Consider the following 14,143-nt stretch of genomic DNA (forward strand, 5'->3'; position numbering starts at 1 on the left):
CATCGGGGATTCACTGCTAAGGGGCACCGAGGGACCAATTTGTAGACCAGATCTGCAATCAAGAGAGGTCTGCTGCTTGCCGGGGACCAAGATCCGGGATGTAACTGCTAGCCTGGGCAGACTCATCAAGCCCCAAGATCACTTCCCTATGATTCTCATCCACGTCGGAACCAACGACACTGCCAGGGGCACCCCGGAAAGCATACCCGAAGACTTCAGAGCCCTAGGAGAGAAGCTGAGGAGGATGGATGCGCAGGTGGTCTTCTCCTCGATCCTCCCAGTGAGGGGCAAGGGCAGTGCCAGGGAGGATCGAGTCCGGAGGGTGAACGACTGGCTGCAGGAATGGTGCAAGGAGATGAACTTGGGGTTCATGCACCACGGAGAGGCACTGCAAGGACTGCTTGGACCAGACGGGTTACACCTGACCAAGAGGGGGAAGAACGTCCTTGGACACCGTCTAGCCCGCCTACTACACAGGGCTTTAAACTAGGTAAGTTGGGGGAGGGTACGGGCTACCAATACTATTTTGAGACTGAACTAAGTAAACACTACATTTCTGGGTCACATTACAATTCTGGTTCTAAGGGGAGTACACATAGCAATTCTGGGTCTAGAGGAGTACACACTGTAATTCTGGGACCAGCGAGAGTGCACACGCTGCAAATTGCACTAAAGGAGCTCAAGTAGCCCAAACGGGAATACCCCCACAGGGTACACACATTACCAAGTCTGGGATAGGAGCAACTGTAGTCATGGGGAGTCCGGGATAAGTACACGCTGTAGCTCTGGGTCTAGGGAGTGTAAGAGACACGCAAAAAATACTAATGGTGTCCTAGTTGATATATAGGGATTGTCCCCACTGAGATACAACAAGCACACAACATGGAGGGCTATGTACGTCAACGCCCACAGTCTGGGAAACAAGATCCTAGACTTGGAAACAGAAATGAGGAATGCCGACCTGGATGTGGTGGCAATATCTGAGACCTGGCTGACAGACTCCCATGGGTGGGACATGGTCATACCAGGTTACAACTTGCTTCGTCGGGACAGGGAGGGCAAAATGGGAGGTGGGGTAGCATTATATACTAAAGATGACATTAAGGTCACCAGAATCACAGATGTACAGTACACTGGGGAATCCCTTTGGGTAAATTTGGCCAGAGGGAAGGACAAATGCCTGTATCTTGGCGTAGTATACAGACCCCCAAAACATCAAGAAGACCTAGATTTGGAATTAATCGGAGATATAGAGAATATCACCTTGCAGGGGGACAAAGTATTGGTAGGTGACTTCAACATGCCCGATGTGGATTGGGTCACGCTTTCCTCTGCTTCCGGAAGCAGCAGGAAGCTATTAAACTCTTTGAATGGAGCAGGACTCAGGCAACTGGTATTTGAGCCAACAAGGGATCAGGCAATTTTGGACCTGGTACTTACCAATGGAGAAAGTATCGCAGAGGTCTCGGTGGGTGAAACTTTGGCCTCCAGTGACCACAATATGATATGGTTCAATCTCAGGAAAGGTTTCACGAAATCTACCACATTGACCAAGGTTCTCAAGTTCAAGGACACAAACTTCCAAGACATGGGAGACTTCGTTCACCAGGCGCTACAAACCCAAGCAGACACCGACAGCGTGGAAGAAATGTGGTCAACTTTGAAAACCACCATACAGGAAGCAACAAACCGCTATGTTAAATCAGTAAGCAAACGGAGTAGGAACAACAAGCCACAGTGGTTCTCTATGGAGATCTCGGACCTCATCAAAGAGAAGAAAAAAGCATTCATCTCTTACAAACAATCAGGGACACAGGACTCCAGAGTAGATTATCTGACCAAATCAAGAGCCGTCAAAGCGGCAGTTAGAGAGGCCAAATTCCGAATGTAGGAGTCTCTAACAAAGAACATCCAGAAGGGAGATAAATCCTTCTTCAGGTATATTAGTGACTGAAAAAAGAACTCGGGTGGGATAGTACGACTCAGAAAACCAGACGGAGACCATGTAGAGATGGACTCGGAAAAGGCCCAACTGTTAAATGAATACTTCTGTTCAGTCTTCACCCGCGAGGCGCCGGGAATCGGCCCTCAGCCACAGACAAGGATTAAATCAGTAGACCCGTTTAGTAATTTCAAATTTACACCCAGCAGCGTCTACTGCGAGCTGTCAAAAATCAAGGTCAACAAGGCAATGGGGCCTGACAACCTACACCCTAGGGTACTCAGGGAGTTGGGTGATGTCTTGGCGGAACCACTATCCGCGCTCTTCAATCTCTTCCTTAGTATAGGTAACGTCCCGATGGACTGGAAGACGGCTAACGTCATGCCACTACACAAGAAAGGCTCCAGGATGGAGATAGCAAACTACAGACCAGTGAGTCTCACTTCAATAGTGAGCAAACTAATGGAAACCCTAATCAAACGCCAATTGGATAGGATCATGGACGAGGAGAATCTGCGGGATCCCCGCCAACATGGATTTACTAAGGGGAGATCCTGCCAATCCAACCTGATCAGCTTCTTTGACTGGGTGACGAGGAAGCTGGATGTTGGTGAGTCCCTGGACATCGTCTACCTGGATTTCAGCAAAGCATTTGATAGCGTGCCACACCGCAGGTTGCTGAACAAGATGAGTTCTTTAGGTTTGGGCGACACATTAACCAAATGGGTTGGGAACTGGCTTGGAGGTAGGCTTCAGAGGGTGATGGTGAATGGCACCCCCTCCGAGATGTCGGAGTTGATAAGTGGAGTGCCACAGGGCTCCGTCCTGGGCCCGATCTTGTTCAACATCTATATAAGAGACTTGACAGAAGGGCTCCGAGGTAGAATAACATTGTTCGCCGATGATGCCAAACTGAGCAATGTAGTGAGCAAAAGCACAACAGACAAAAAAGCAATGACAGACGATATGGTGCATGACTTACTTCTGCTGGAGCACTGGTCTAGGTCCTGGCAACTCAGTTTCAATGCCAAAAAATGCAAAGTCATGCACCTGGGAAGCCAAAATCCATGCAAGATCTACACCCTAAATGGCGAGATCGTGACAAGAACTGAAGCAGAAAGAGACTTGGGGGTGATTGTCAGGGAAGACATGAAGTCTGCAAACCAAGTGGAGCAAGCTTCATCCAAAGCAAGGCAAATCATAGGTTGCATACGCAGGAGTTTCGTCGGCCGTAAACCTGAAGTCATTATGCCACTGTATAGATCCATGGTGAGACCGCACCTGGAGTACTGTGTGCAATTCTGGAGGCCGCATTACCGCAAGGATGTGCTGAGACTGGAATCGGTCCAGAGAATGGCCACCAGGATGGTCTCGGGACTCAGGGAGCTCCCGTACGAGGAGCGGTTGGGGAATTTGCAGCTCTACTCACTCGAGGAGCGTCGAGAGAGGGGAGATATGATCGAGACATTCAAATATCTCACGGGCTGCATCAAGGTAGAAGAAGACATCTTCTTCTTCAAGGGTCCCGCGGCAACAAGGGGGCATTCGTGGAAAATCAGGGGCGGGAAACTGCACAGTGACACTAGGAAGTTCTTCTTCACTGAAAGGGTGGTTGATCGCTGGAATAGTCTTCCACTTCAGGTTATTGAGGCCACCAGTGTGGCGGATTTTAAGGCCAGATGGGACAGACATGTGGGATCTATCCCAAAGATAGATAGGGAGGATCACTGGAGTGGGCAGACTTGATGGGCCGTGGCCCTTATCTGCCGTCTATTTCTATGTTTCTATGTTAAGCGATGGATGGAGATTGAGAAGTCCTTTCATAAAGCGAGAAACCATAGGATGTGCAGAAAGAGGTTTTCCATCCAGAGGCTGATGAAAAGCAGCTATAGCACTAAGATGGACTCGAACAGATGTAGTTTGAAGTCCAGACTGGGACAAATGAAGCAAGTAGTCCGAAACTGATGCTAAAGAGGACGATATAGGTTGCAAGTGACGCGTAGAACACCAAGCAGAAAATCTAGTCCACTTCTGGCCATAACATTGTCTAGTTGAAGGCTTTCTGGAAGCAAGTAATATATTTTGAACAGACTGAGAAAATTGAGGAAAGTCTGTTATGCAGAAAGGTATCAAGCCGTTAAGTGTAGAGACTGCAGATTGGGATGGAGCAAGGATCCTTGACTCTGCGTGAGTAGAGAAGGAAATATGGGCAGAAGCAGAGGCTCCCTGGTGCTGAGTTGAAGTAGAAGGGAGAACCAAGGTTGTCTGGGCCACCGAGGAGCTATCAGAATCATGGTGGCATGTTCGGACTTCAGTTTGACAAGAGTCCTGAGAATCAGAGGAAACGGAGGAAAGGCATAAAGGAACTGATTCCTCCAATCCAGTAGAAACGCATCCGCTTCGAGACGTTGAGGAGCGTAGATGCGGGAGCAAAACTGAGGCAGTTTGAAGTTGAGAGGTGACGCAAACAGATCTATCTGCGGAGTTCCCCAACGGGCAAAGATTTGGCGAAGAGTTGGAGAATTGAGCGTCCATTCGTGAGGCTGTAGAAGACGACTCAATTTGTCCGCCAAATAATTGTGTTGACCCTGAATGTAAACAGCTTTGAGGTAGATGTTGTGAAGAATTGCCCAATGCCACAATTTCAGAGCTTCTTGACAGAGGGAGTGAGATCCCGTCCCTCCTTGTTTGTTGACATAATACATGGCTACTTGGTTGTCTGTACGTACAAGAATCACCATGTCGTGAAGGAGATGTTGAAAGGCTTTGAGAGCATAGAATATCGCTCTGAGTTCCAACAGATTGATATGACACCGACGGTCTGCCTGAGTCCATAGACCCTGAGTGCGGAGACCGTCCACATGAGCTCCCCATGCGTACATTGACGAGTCGGTTGTGAGGACTTTCTGATGAGGAAGAAGATGGAACAGCAAACCTCTTGAAAGATTCAAAGAGAGCATCCACCAACGGAGAGACTTCCGCAATGAAGGAGTTATGGAAATCAGTCGAGAAGGTGGATCCATGGTTTGCTGCCATTGGGATGCCAGTGTCCATTGCGGAATACGAAGATGAAGTCTGGCAAGAGGAATCACATGAATTGTAGAAGCCATGTGACCGAGCAGAACCATCATCTTTCGTGCTGGAACAGATGGAAGGTGGAAGACTTGTTGAGAAATCTGAAGAAGTGCGTCCTGACGTGGTTGTGGAAGGTAGGCTCTTAGATTGATAGTGTCCAAAGTTGCTCCTATGAACTGGAGAGACTGAGATGGAGTCAACTGAGATTTGGGAAAGTTGATGTGAAATCCCAAACTTTGTAGAAAGAGAATAGTCTGTTGGGTCGCTGCAATAACCCCTGAAAAAGAGGGATCTTTGATGAGCCAGTCGTCGAGGTATGGAAATACTTGGAGACCCTGGTTGCGAAGAGCTGCAGCCACCACTACCAGACATTTTGTGAAAACTCTGGGAGAAGAAGCCAACCCGAAGGGGAGAACTCGGTATTGCAGATGAAGGGTTCCTACTTGAAATCTGAGGTACTTGCGAAATGCAGGATGAATAGGGATATGAGTATACGCCTCTTTGAGATCGAGAGAACACATCCAATCCCTGTGATCCATTAAGGAATATAAAGTTGGCAGAGTGAGCATTCGAAATTTCTCTTTGACTAGAAATTTGTTGAGAGCTCTGAGATCCAGGATCGGTCGCAAATCCCCCGTCTTTTTGGGAACTAGAAAATAACGGGAGTAGAATCCCAAGTTCCTTTGGGAAAGAGGAACTTCCTCCACAGCTCGCAGGAGAAGCAGAGCCCGAGCTTCTTGAAGAAGAAGGGGAAGATGCGACTGATTGGAAGGACACTCTCTTGGATGGCGATCTGGAGGCACCTGAAGTAACCGAAGAGAGTATCCCTCTCGTAGGATGGTAAGCACCCAGAGATTTGATGTAATGAGCTCCCACTGGTGATAAAATGTGGAAAGACGACCCCCTATGGGGAGGGGAGAATTTGGAAACAGAGAAATTGGAATGCTCATGTTGAGATTGTCAAAAAGACTGAGCAGGTTTGGTGGTAGCAGGAGTCTGAGACTTTTGTTGTCGCTGTTGTTGAGGAGGACGAGGAGGAGGAGGAGGCCTGGAAAAAGCAGGAGTCGTTTTCTGAGGATAACAACGTGGAATCTGTTTGAAACCTCTAGTTGGTGTAGGTTTAGGTTTTGGTCGAATGAGGGAAGCAAAAGAGCGTTCATGTTCTGAAAGACGCTTGGTAGCTGCTTCAATAGAGTCATCAAACAATTTGTTTCCCTGACAAGGTAGATTTGCCAAACGATCTTGAAGATTGGGATCCATGTCAACAATACGTAACCATGCTAAAAGACGCATGGCTACAGCAAAGGCAGACACTCGAGATGAGAGTTCAAATGCGTCATATGAGGCTTGTAACATGAAGAGTCGTAATTGAGAAAGAGTCTTAAGGATTCCGTTTAAATTCTGAAAGACGAGTGGTGGAGATATCCGGGTAAAAAGATGGTAAAATCTTCAGAAAATGGTTGAAGTTGGATGTAAAAATGTAGCTATAGTTAAGAACTCTATTTGCCATCATAGAGTTCTGGTATAAACGGCGACCAAACTTATCCATGGTACGATCTTCTCTACCTGGAGGAACTGAAGCGTAGATTATAGAAGGATGTGCTTTCTTCAAAGAGGATTCTACTACCAGGGATTGATGAGATAGTTGAGACTTTTCATACCCTTTACATGGAACTGTTCGATAACGGGATTCCAATTTAGATGGAATGGCAGTGATGGAATAAGGAGTCTCCATGTTACGAACAAAGGTTTGTTTCAGAACAGGAGTCATAGGTAATCTGAGGGACTCTTTAGGTGGATGAGGAAGCTCCATATCTGCTAAATATTCAGGAGTATATTTAGAATCTGAATGGAGATCCAGTTTGAGAGCTTGTCCCATATCAAAAATAAATTTGGCAAATGAAATGGATTTGGGATCAGACGCTTCCTCAGGAGACACACTGCGAGATTTAGGAAGAGCTGAGTATGAGGGAGAAGCCTCTCTGGAATATGGTGAGAGTGGTTCTGAGTCTAGACGTAGAGTCACAGAAGAAGCTGTACTGTGAGGTGGAGTAAGAGAATGTTTTCTCTTAAGGCTCCTGGATGGAGAAGTACCAGGTGTACGTGGTATCGAATGAGTCGAGGTCTGTGGTGAAATGTCTCGACGAGGTGGCTTCGACGGTGGAGTCTTCGGTCGAGAAGGACTTCGAGTCAATGCGCGATGGTGTCGAGATCCATGCTTCGGCTTCGAAGAATGAGGTAGAGAAGTCTCAGTATCCAATGCCGAAGACTCCCTCCGAAGCTTGGAAGCAATATGTCTCGAATGTTTCGACCGGTACTTTGGAGGAGGTGAGTCTGGAGAAGAATCAGATGAAGGAATTCTCTTCGGTGTCCTGGATCGGCCTCGAGATACTGGAAGCTTTGGTTGAGTGACAGGCTGATCCGTCCGAGGCAAGGTCGAGGACAGGACCAATTGAGCCACCAAGGAGGAAATCTGAGTGGTCAGTATAGATTTCAACATGTCCTCCAGCATCGGCACCGAGACAGAAGGTTCTGACCTCATAGGTGCAGCAGTACGCTCCGAAGAGGGCGACCTCGAAGGTGAGTATTCCCTTATCTTGGAGGTACGCTTGGAAGATGGACGTGCAGAGGACTCTGGTGGCTTCTTGGGTACGGTACCTGAAAGAGAACCCGGAGACTTACCCCCCGTGGAAGACTTCACCGATGGCACCATCTTCGAGGGAACCGAAGCAGGCAAGGTCGAGGCCTTCGAGACCGAAGCTCCAGCCGGAACTTGGGTCGAAGCCTTCGAGACCGTAGTGGTCGATGTCGTCGGAGTCGAAGCCTTCGAGACCGGGGCAGCCGCCGAGGTCGAAGTATAATCCGAAGGTTGCTCCATGTCTCCGAAAAGTTGAAAAAATTGAGCACACTGGCGTCGAAAAGCCCGTGGAGTAAGAGTGAAACAACGATGACAATCTTCTGGGGAATGAGTTGGACCCAGGCACTGTAGACAACGGCAGTGGGGATCGGTGACCGAAATCACACGATTGCACTGACGACAACGTTTGAACCCAGTGAGAGGCCGGGACATAGAAAAAATAAAGTCCGTGTTGAACGGAAGGAGCAATTGGGCCTAGGCCCAAGGCTCACCGGCCGGACAAGAAATAAAAGAAACAAATGAAACTTTTTGTTGTTTGTTTTTTTTTAAGAAAAAACGAAAAAGAAAATAGGAGAGCACAGCGACCGAACTTTACTGAAAGAAATAGTCGCGGTGAAGAGAAGGCGAAATTGCTGCAGAGATGTAGAAAAACGTGTCTTCTTGTCTCCGCAGAATTAAACAAACTGAGGATCCTCTCAGGAGATGCGCCCCCTAGTTCGGGCGGGAAGGCACGCGCGCATACGCGGTACAGTGCTCAAAAGATCGAGATCTTCAAGCAAGTTTGCTTTCGAGGCTGTTCGCTGCGGGGCTCCGTCGGTGACGTCACCCCATGTGTGGGAATATGCTGCCTGCTTGTCCTGGGATAATTAGAAGATGCTTCACTTCAGACCTGACTGAGTTGCTACTGGCACTTAATACGCTACTGCAGGCAATTGAAATCCAATGAGCCATTAAGACTATGCGGTTGTGTACAGCACTGGGTCCAAACGGTTTTTCTATTGAGTATTACAAAATGTTGTCTGCTCATATACTAGGCCCTCTGATTGATGAATGGATTTAGAGTAATAATCTAACATCCTTCCCTGAGGGGGCAAATAAAGCGCTGATTACACTCATTCCAAAACCTGGCAAGGATCAGAAGTTAGTCGATTCCTACTGTCTTATCTTTCTACTTAATGTGGATATAATGATTCTGATCTGAGTTCTTGCAGACCATTTAGCTGTTTTTCTCCCTAGTTAATTAATGAAAGACAGGTAGGTTTCGTCTGGGGTCACTACATGGTGGTGAATGTTCAAAAGGTACTTCTGGCTATGGCTTACTGTCAGCATCAAAATAAACAGGGCATGCTAGTTAGTCTAGATGTGGAGAAGGCGTTTCATATGGTGGAATGGCCCTTTCTATTTCAGACCTTGCTGTATATGGGTTTACAGGGATGGTTCCTGAAGGGTTTCCGTACACTATGTGTGGCACCTAGGGCAGCTTTATTGATCAATGGAGTTCACAACTCTACTTTTCCAATTATGAAAGGAACTCAGGGTGTCATTGCCACTTTTGTTTTTATTGTACGTGGAACCCTTTATTCGCACCATATTTCAAGATCCTCATATTAAGGGATCAAGAGTGGGTCATCAGACTATTAAGATTTTAGGATTTGCTGACGATTTGCTTTTAATTCTCATAAACCCAAAGAGTTCTCTTCGACAGTTCTACATTGGGTTTTATACTCAATACCCGTAAGCTGGTGGCTCTTCTTTGCTGAGTTATCCAATGCTTGGATGTCTCCTTATCCTTTTCAGTGGGCTGAAGAATTCCTATAATACTTAGGTGTTAACATTCTCCTTGACTTACCATATATATTCGAATATAAAAATGGGGATCTTGGTTTATATTTGGTTCAGTGCAGACCCCCCCCCCTTTCCGAACCTGTTTGTAGGTCTCTGCTGGGTCTGCCATGAGACCTGGTGGTCCAGCAGTGGCCAGGACAGGAAGGATCCCTCCTGCCTCCTGTCCCAGCGAATTCTAATTATTGCTATCTCTCTCCAGCCTCCCCCTCATATCTTTAGCTTTCCTGATGGTCCAGCGGTGAATCTTGGTAAAAGCAACCTTCCTTCGCTCCTGCCCGTGCCCTTTAGTATCCCTGGTCTTCCAGCAGTAAATCATGGCAGGAGTGATCTTCCTTCACTCCTGCCCGTTAAGAGCCGCTAGCTAATTGCCTCCACCCCCACCCCCCTCCTCCATTTCCAAACTCATAATTTATTTTTCCTGTTCACTACCTCTGGTCTGGAATTTCCCCATTTCTCATCCCTCCCCCTCCCAGGCTAACTTAAAACAGCCACGGTCCGACATCTCCCTCCCTTACCTTCCTGGTCCAAAGCATGTCCCTACACAGTGGGTCACCAGTATGGCAGCAACTCCAAAAACAACATTTCCTGCAGTTGCCCCAAAGCTTTTCCTCTGCTGCAATCCACTCAGGCAGAACAAGGAAGTTATGTCAGAGACACTGGACTGCAGAGAGAAGAAGGGGAACAGACACCAGAGTTCAGGGACCCCTAGAGCCCAGGGCAGCCACCCTGTTTACCTCTCATCTAATGCCATGCCCTGTGGAGGGGGGGGGGTGAGGGTGCATTAGACACCAGAAAAAAGTGGGATTCATTTACTATCGGATCAGTGTGGAAGGGGAAGGGTGCACTAAACACCAGGGGTGTGTTTAAGTTGGAAGTCAGTTGACAGGACACTCAGGGCAATATAAACTGCCTTAACTTTTTAAATTTTTTAATGTCACCTTTCCTACACGTGCCTGAGCCAATCACAGCTGAAGCACAGACTAGAGGTCTGCATGAGAACGGGTCCCTTGGGAACCCCACGGGATACCTCCAGGTCCATGGGACTGCCACGGGGATGAACGCTGGTTCTCCAGGGTTCCCATGGAAATGCCGGTCTACCTTTGTTCCAATGTTCCCTCTAAGCTTCTTCGATCCCTCAGCGCACCAGTTGTTGATTGCCACTCACATGGGAGAGCTCTGTACTTCCACCAATCAGGAAAACAGAACTGGAGCTTAATGGCTAATCCTTGTAGAAGTGCTCCTAACTGGCCATCAAGCTCCAGTTCTTTCTCCCAGATTGGTGAATGTTCAGAGCTCTCCCAGTAGTGAGCCTTGGCACGAGACCTCCCTTCAAGAATCTTGTTGGCTCAAGCTTGCCACCACTCACTGTGGTTGTGCAGAGGAGCACAGGAGACAGTAGGCAGCATAACTGTGCAGCTCCAGAACCAGATTACCCTGGAAATAGATAATTTTTAGGGGGGGGGCAGAGGGGATTCCTCACAGGAATAGGTGGGGATGGCAGGATTCTGGCAGGAATGGATGGGATTTCTGTCCCTGCGCAACTCTCTAGTAGAGAATGACACGGTGGATGTTACCCGCGGCTAGACGTGAGTAGCTGTGGGTAACCCACCAAAACAGTGGAAGGGGGAAAGGTGCTCACACCCACACACGCACGCAGGCTTCGGTGGCTTTCAACAAGTACTCTGAAACCTTAAAATGCACCGAGAAGGTAAGGGGGAGGGAGGGAGTTGCACGGACTGCGCAAGGGGGCACGAAGGGCAGTGAGGTGGCAAGAGGGAAGTGGATGCTGCAGAGACGGGGATGGGGCGGTGAAGGGGACAGCAGGGACGGGGCAGTGAAGGGGACGGCAGGGACAGGGCGGGGACGGGGATGGTGGTCCGGTGACGGGGACAGATTTTTTCCCCCACGTGTCATTCTCTACTCTCTAGCATAGACAAGAAAGGTGACAACTTTGCAATGAACTGCAGATTACCAGGACAATAATTTGCATTCTCATCAATCATAGCATGCTTTTTTTCTTTTGTGGTATTTTTCAGTAGAGCTGTGGCTCTACAGTGAGGCTTGCTGCATCTGCCTCACTAATGCTTTGTAACAACTAAGGCAGCTTAGTATATAGGATTTTCCTAAGTCTGTTTGCTTAGAGATGCCTGCTTTGTTGATGCTAATCTTAATGTCATTGCTAAAAGGCTATTTCCCCTCTGCAATACCACCACCTGGAGAAGCACATCCAAACATAGCCAAGTATACAACCACTAAACTACACAGACAGCACATTTCAGGTTACTCTCTCTGATGAGATTATCTTTGTGCAGCAGCTTTGGAGGAGAACGACGTCCAAAGCTACTTAAAGGTCTGGAAATCACAAAATTAGCCGGCACCTGGAGGCAAACTGATAGGTCAAGAAGTGCCCCCTTCCCCCCACGCTCCCAAAAAAATAAACAAGCAAGCAAAAACATCAGTAGCCTAATATTCAAACCAGAGAAAGTAATTTTGCAGAGCAGCAACAGCAGCCATTGTCCGCTTTCAGGCTCAAAAGAGAGCCTGGCGTTCACAGGCCGTTGTCTCGCCTCTCACCTGGTCTATATACTGCCGGACCCGCTTTCTCAGCCGCTCCAGGTTCATCGTCTCTTCCGCGTGCACCAACAACGGCCCGCAGAGCCAACGGCACGCGATAACCCTCCGAAGCCTCCAGCTCGTGCCCCCTCTATAATCAGTAGGTGGGGGGGGGGGGGGGGCAGACAACGAGGGCCCAGCAGAATCGAACCGCAAGCACCCGCTCCTTGCTTTACCCAATCGGGGTAAGAAGGAGATATATGTCAAGACAACAGCACAAATAACAGAAAGATACAGAGTAGTCAAAAAGTCTTTCACTTTCCACTCGGCCGGCGTTCACGCACAGGCGTAACGAAAAAAGCCATCCCTCCCGGAAACAGTGGCCTCGCTCACTCATAGTTCCTAGAGAATCTATGGAGATACCTTCTGCCTCTGTTGATTGGAAGATGGGGAAATTGTTTGAATAAGCGCAAGTTGGACGCTGACAACTGATGTGATTTCTTTGACTGGTCAATGGGCTAGATGCACAAAAAACATGGTTAACATAAGAATAGCCTTACTGGGTCAGACCAATGGTCCATCAAGCTCAGTAGCCCGTTCTCACTGTGGGCAATCCAGGTCCCTAATACCTGGCCAAAACCGAAGGAGTTGTAAAATTCTTTGCTACTGATCAAGGGTAAGAAGTGGCTTCCCCATGTCTTTCTCAATAACAGACTATGGACTTTTTCTCCAGGAAATTGTCCAAATCTTTCTTAAAACCAGCTTGCTATCCGCTCATACCACAACCTCTGGCAATGCATTCCAGAGCTTAACTAATTCTCTGAGTGAAAAAATATTTCCTCCTATTGGTTTTAAAAGTATTTCCCTGTAACTCAGTGTCTTTCAAACTTTCTTGAGCCTGGGCATACTAAATGTAGAGGCCACGGTTTGAGGCACCCAGAAGTGCGCGGATGTCACTGTGATAACATCATGCTTATGCGTGACATCATCACATTGACATCCATGTGCAGAGACCCTCCAGGTGGGCCCTTAGATGCCAATAGGGGGTGCCAGCAGGGAAGAGGGCCGGAGAGAAGAAGAGGCACTGGCACCAGCTGATTGCCTACAGCAGTGTTTCTCACCAACTTCAATCTAAGTACCCCCTAAGCCTAACAAATATCAACTGAGTACACCAACCACAGACCTCCCTAGGCCCACCCAAGCTCTGCCCCAGATTCCATTCCTTTTACTAATTGTAATGGAATTTTTTCCATTCATTTTCATATACACAGCAGATATAAATTCTCAATACTGACACATTTCAATCACTATATTGAAAATAAAATCATTTTACCTACCGGTGATCCTCTGCAGGCTGCTGTAATTAGCTTTAAAGGTGAGACCAGGAGGTCAAGGGGAAGCCAGAGGATGCTAGAGAGAAGGGAGAAACATGCAGGCCTTCGGCAAATCAGGCAGTGTTGGAGCTGTACCGCATAGGGAAGTCAGCTGGCAAGCACCTCTCTTCCTCCTCAGTGTGTCGCAGCACACTTGGAATCTCAGGAGGCACACTAGTGTGCCTCAGCACATAGTTTGAGATATAATGCTGTAACTTCATCAAGTGTCCCCTAGTCTTTGTAATTTTTAACGGAGTAAACAATCGATCCACTTGTACCTGTTCAACTCCACTCAGGATTTTGTAGACTTCAATCATATCTCCCCTCAGTCGTCCCTGTTCCAAGCTGAAGAGCCTTAACCTTTGTAGTCTTTCCTCATACGAAAAGAGTTCCATCCCCTTTCTCATCTTGGCCGCTCTTCTTATAACCTTTTCTAGTGCTGCTATATCTTTCTTGAGATAAAGAGACCAGAATTGAACACTATACTCCAGATGAAGTCGCACCATGGAGCGAAACAGGGGCATTATATCATTCTTAGTCTAGTTAGCCATTCTTTTTTAAATAATTCCTAGCATCCTGTTTGCTTTTATGGCCACCACCACACATTGGATGAAAGGTTTCATCGTATTGTCTACAACAACACCCAGATCCTTTTGTGGGAACTAACTCCCAAGATGGACCCTAGCATCCAGTAACTGATTCAGGATATCCTTCTCA

The 14,143-nt window shown here is 47.7% G+C and overlaps 1 protein-coding gene across 3 annotated transcripts in view; it reads right to left on the reverse strand.

Annotated features, from left to right (window-relative positions):
* CDC16 (cell division cycle 16) overlaps positions 1–12,450 on the reverse strand; it is a 226,676-nt gene extending 214,226 nt beyond the window's left edge. For 2 of the 3 annotated variants that reach the window (XM_033948569.1, XM_033948568.1), the window contains exon 1: positions 12,075–12,449. Coding sequence is in view for 1 of the 3 variants with exons in the window: in XM_033948568.1 (XP_033804459.1) it covers positions 12,075–12,122 (48 nt within the window). In the remaining 2 variants the exon portion in view is untranslated. Of the gene's footprint in view, positions 1–12,074 lie in introns of all 3 variants that reach the window. The other variant, XR_004539864.1, reaches the window with a different exon arrangement.
* Between the last annotated feature and the right edge of the window lie 1,693 nt (positions 12,451–14,143).

Source organism: Geotrypetes seraphini, chromosome 6 (genome assembly GCF_902459505.1).
Source record: "Geotrypetes seraphini chromosome 6, aGeoSer1.1, whole genome shotgun sequence".
NCBI classification, from domain to species: Eukaryota; Metazoa; Chordata; class Amphibia; order Gymnophiona; family Dermophiidae; genus Geotrypetes; species Geotrypetes seraphini.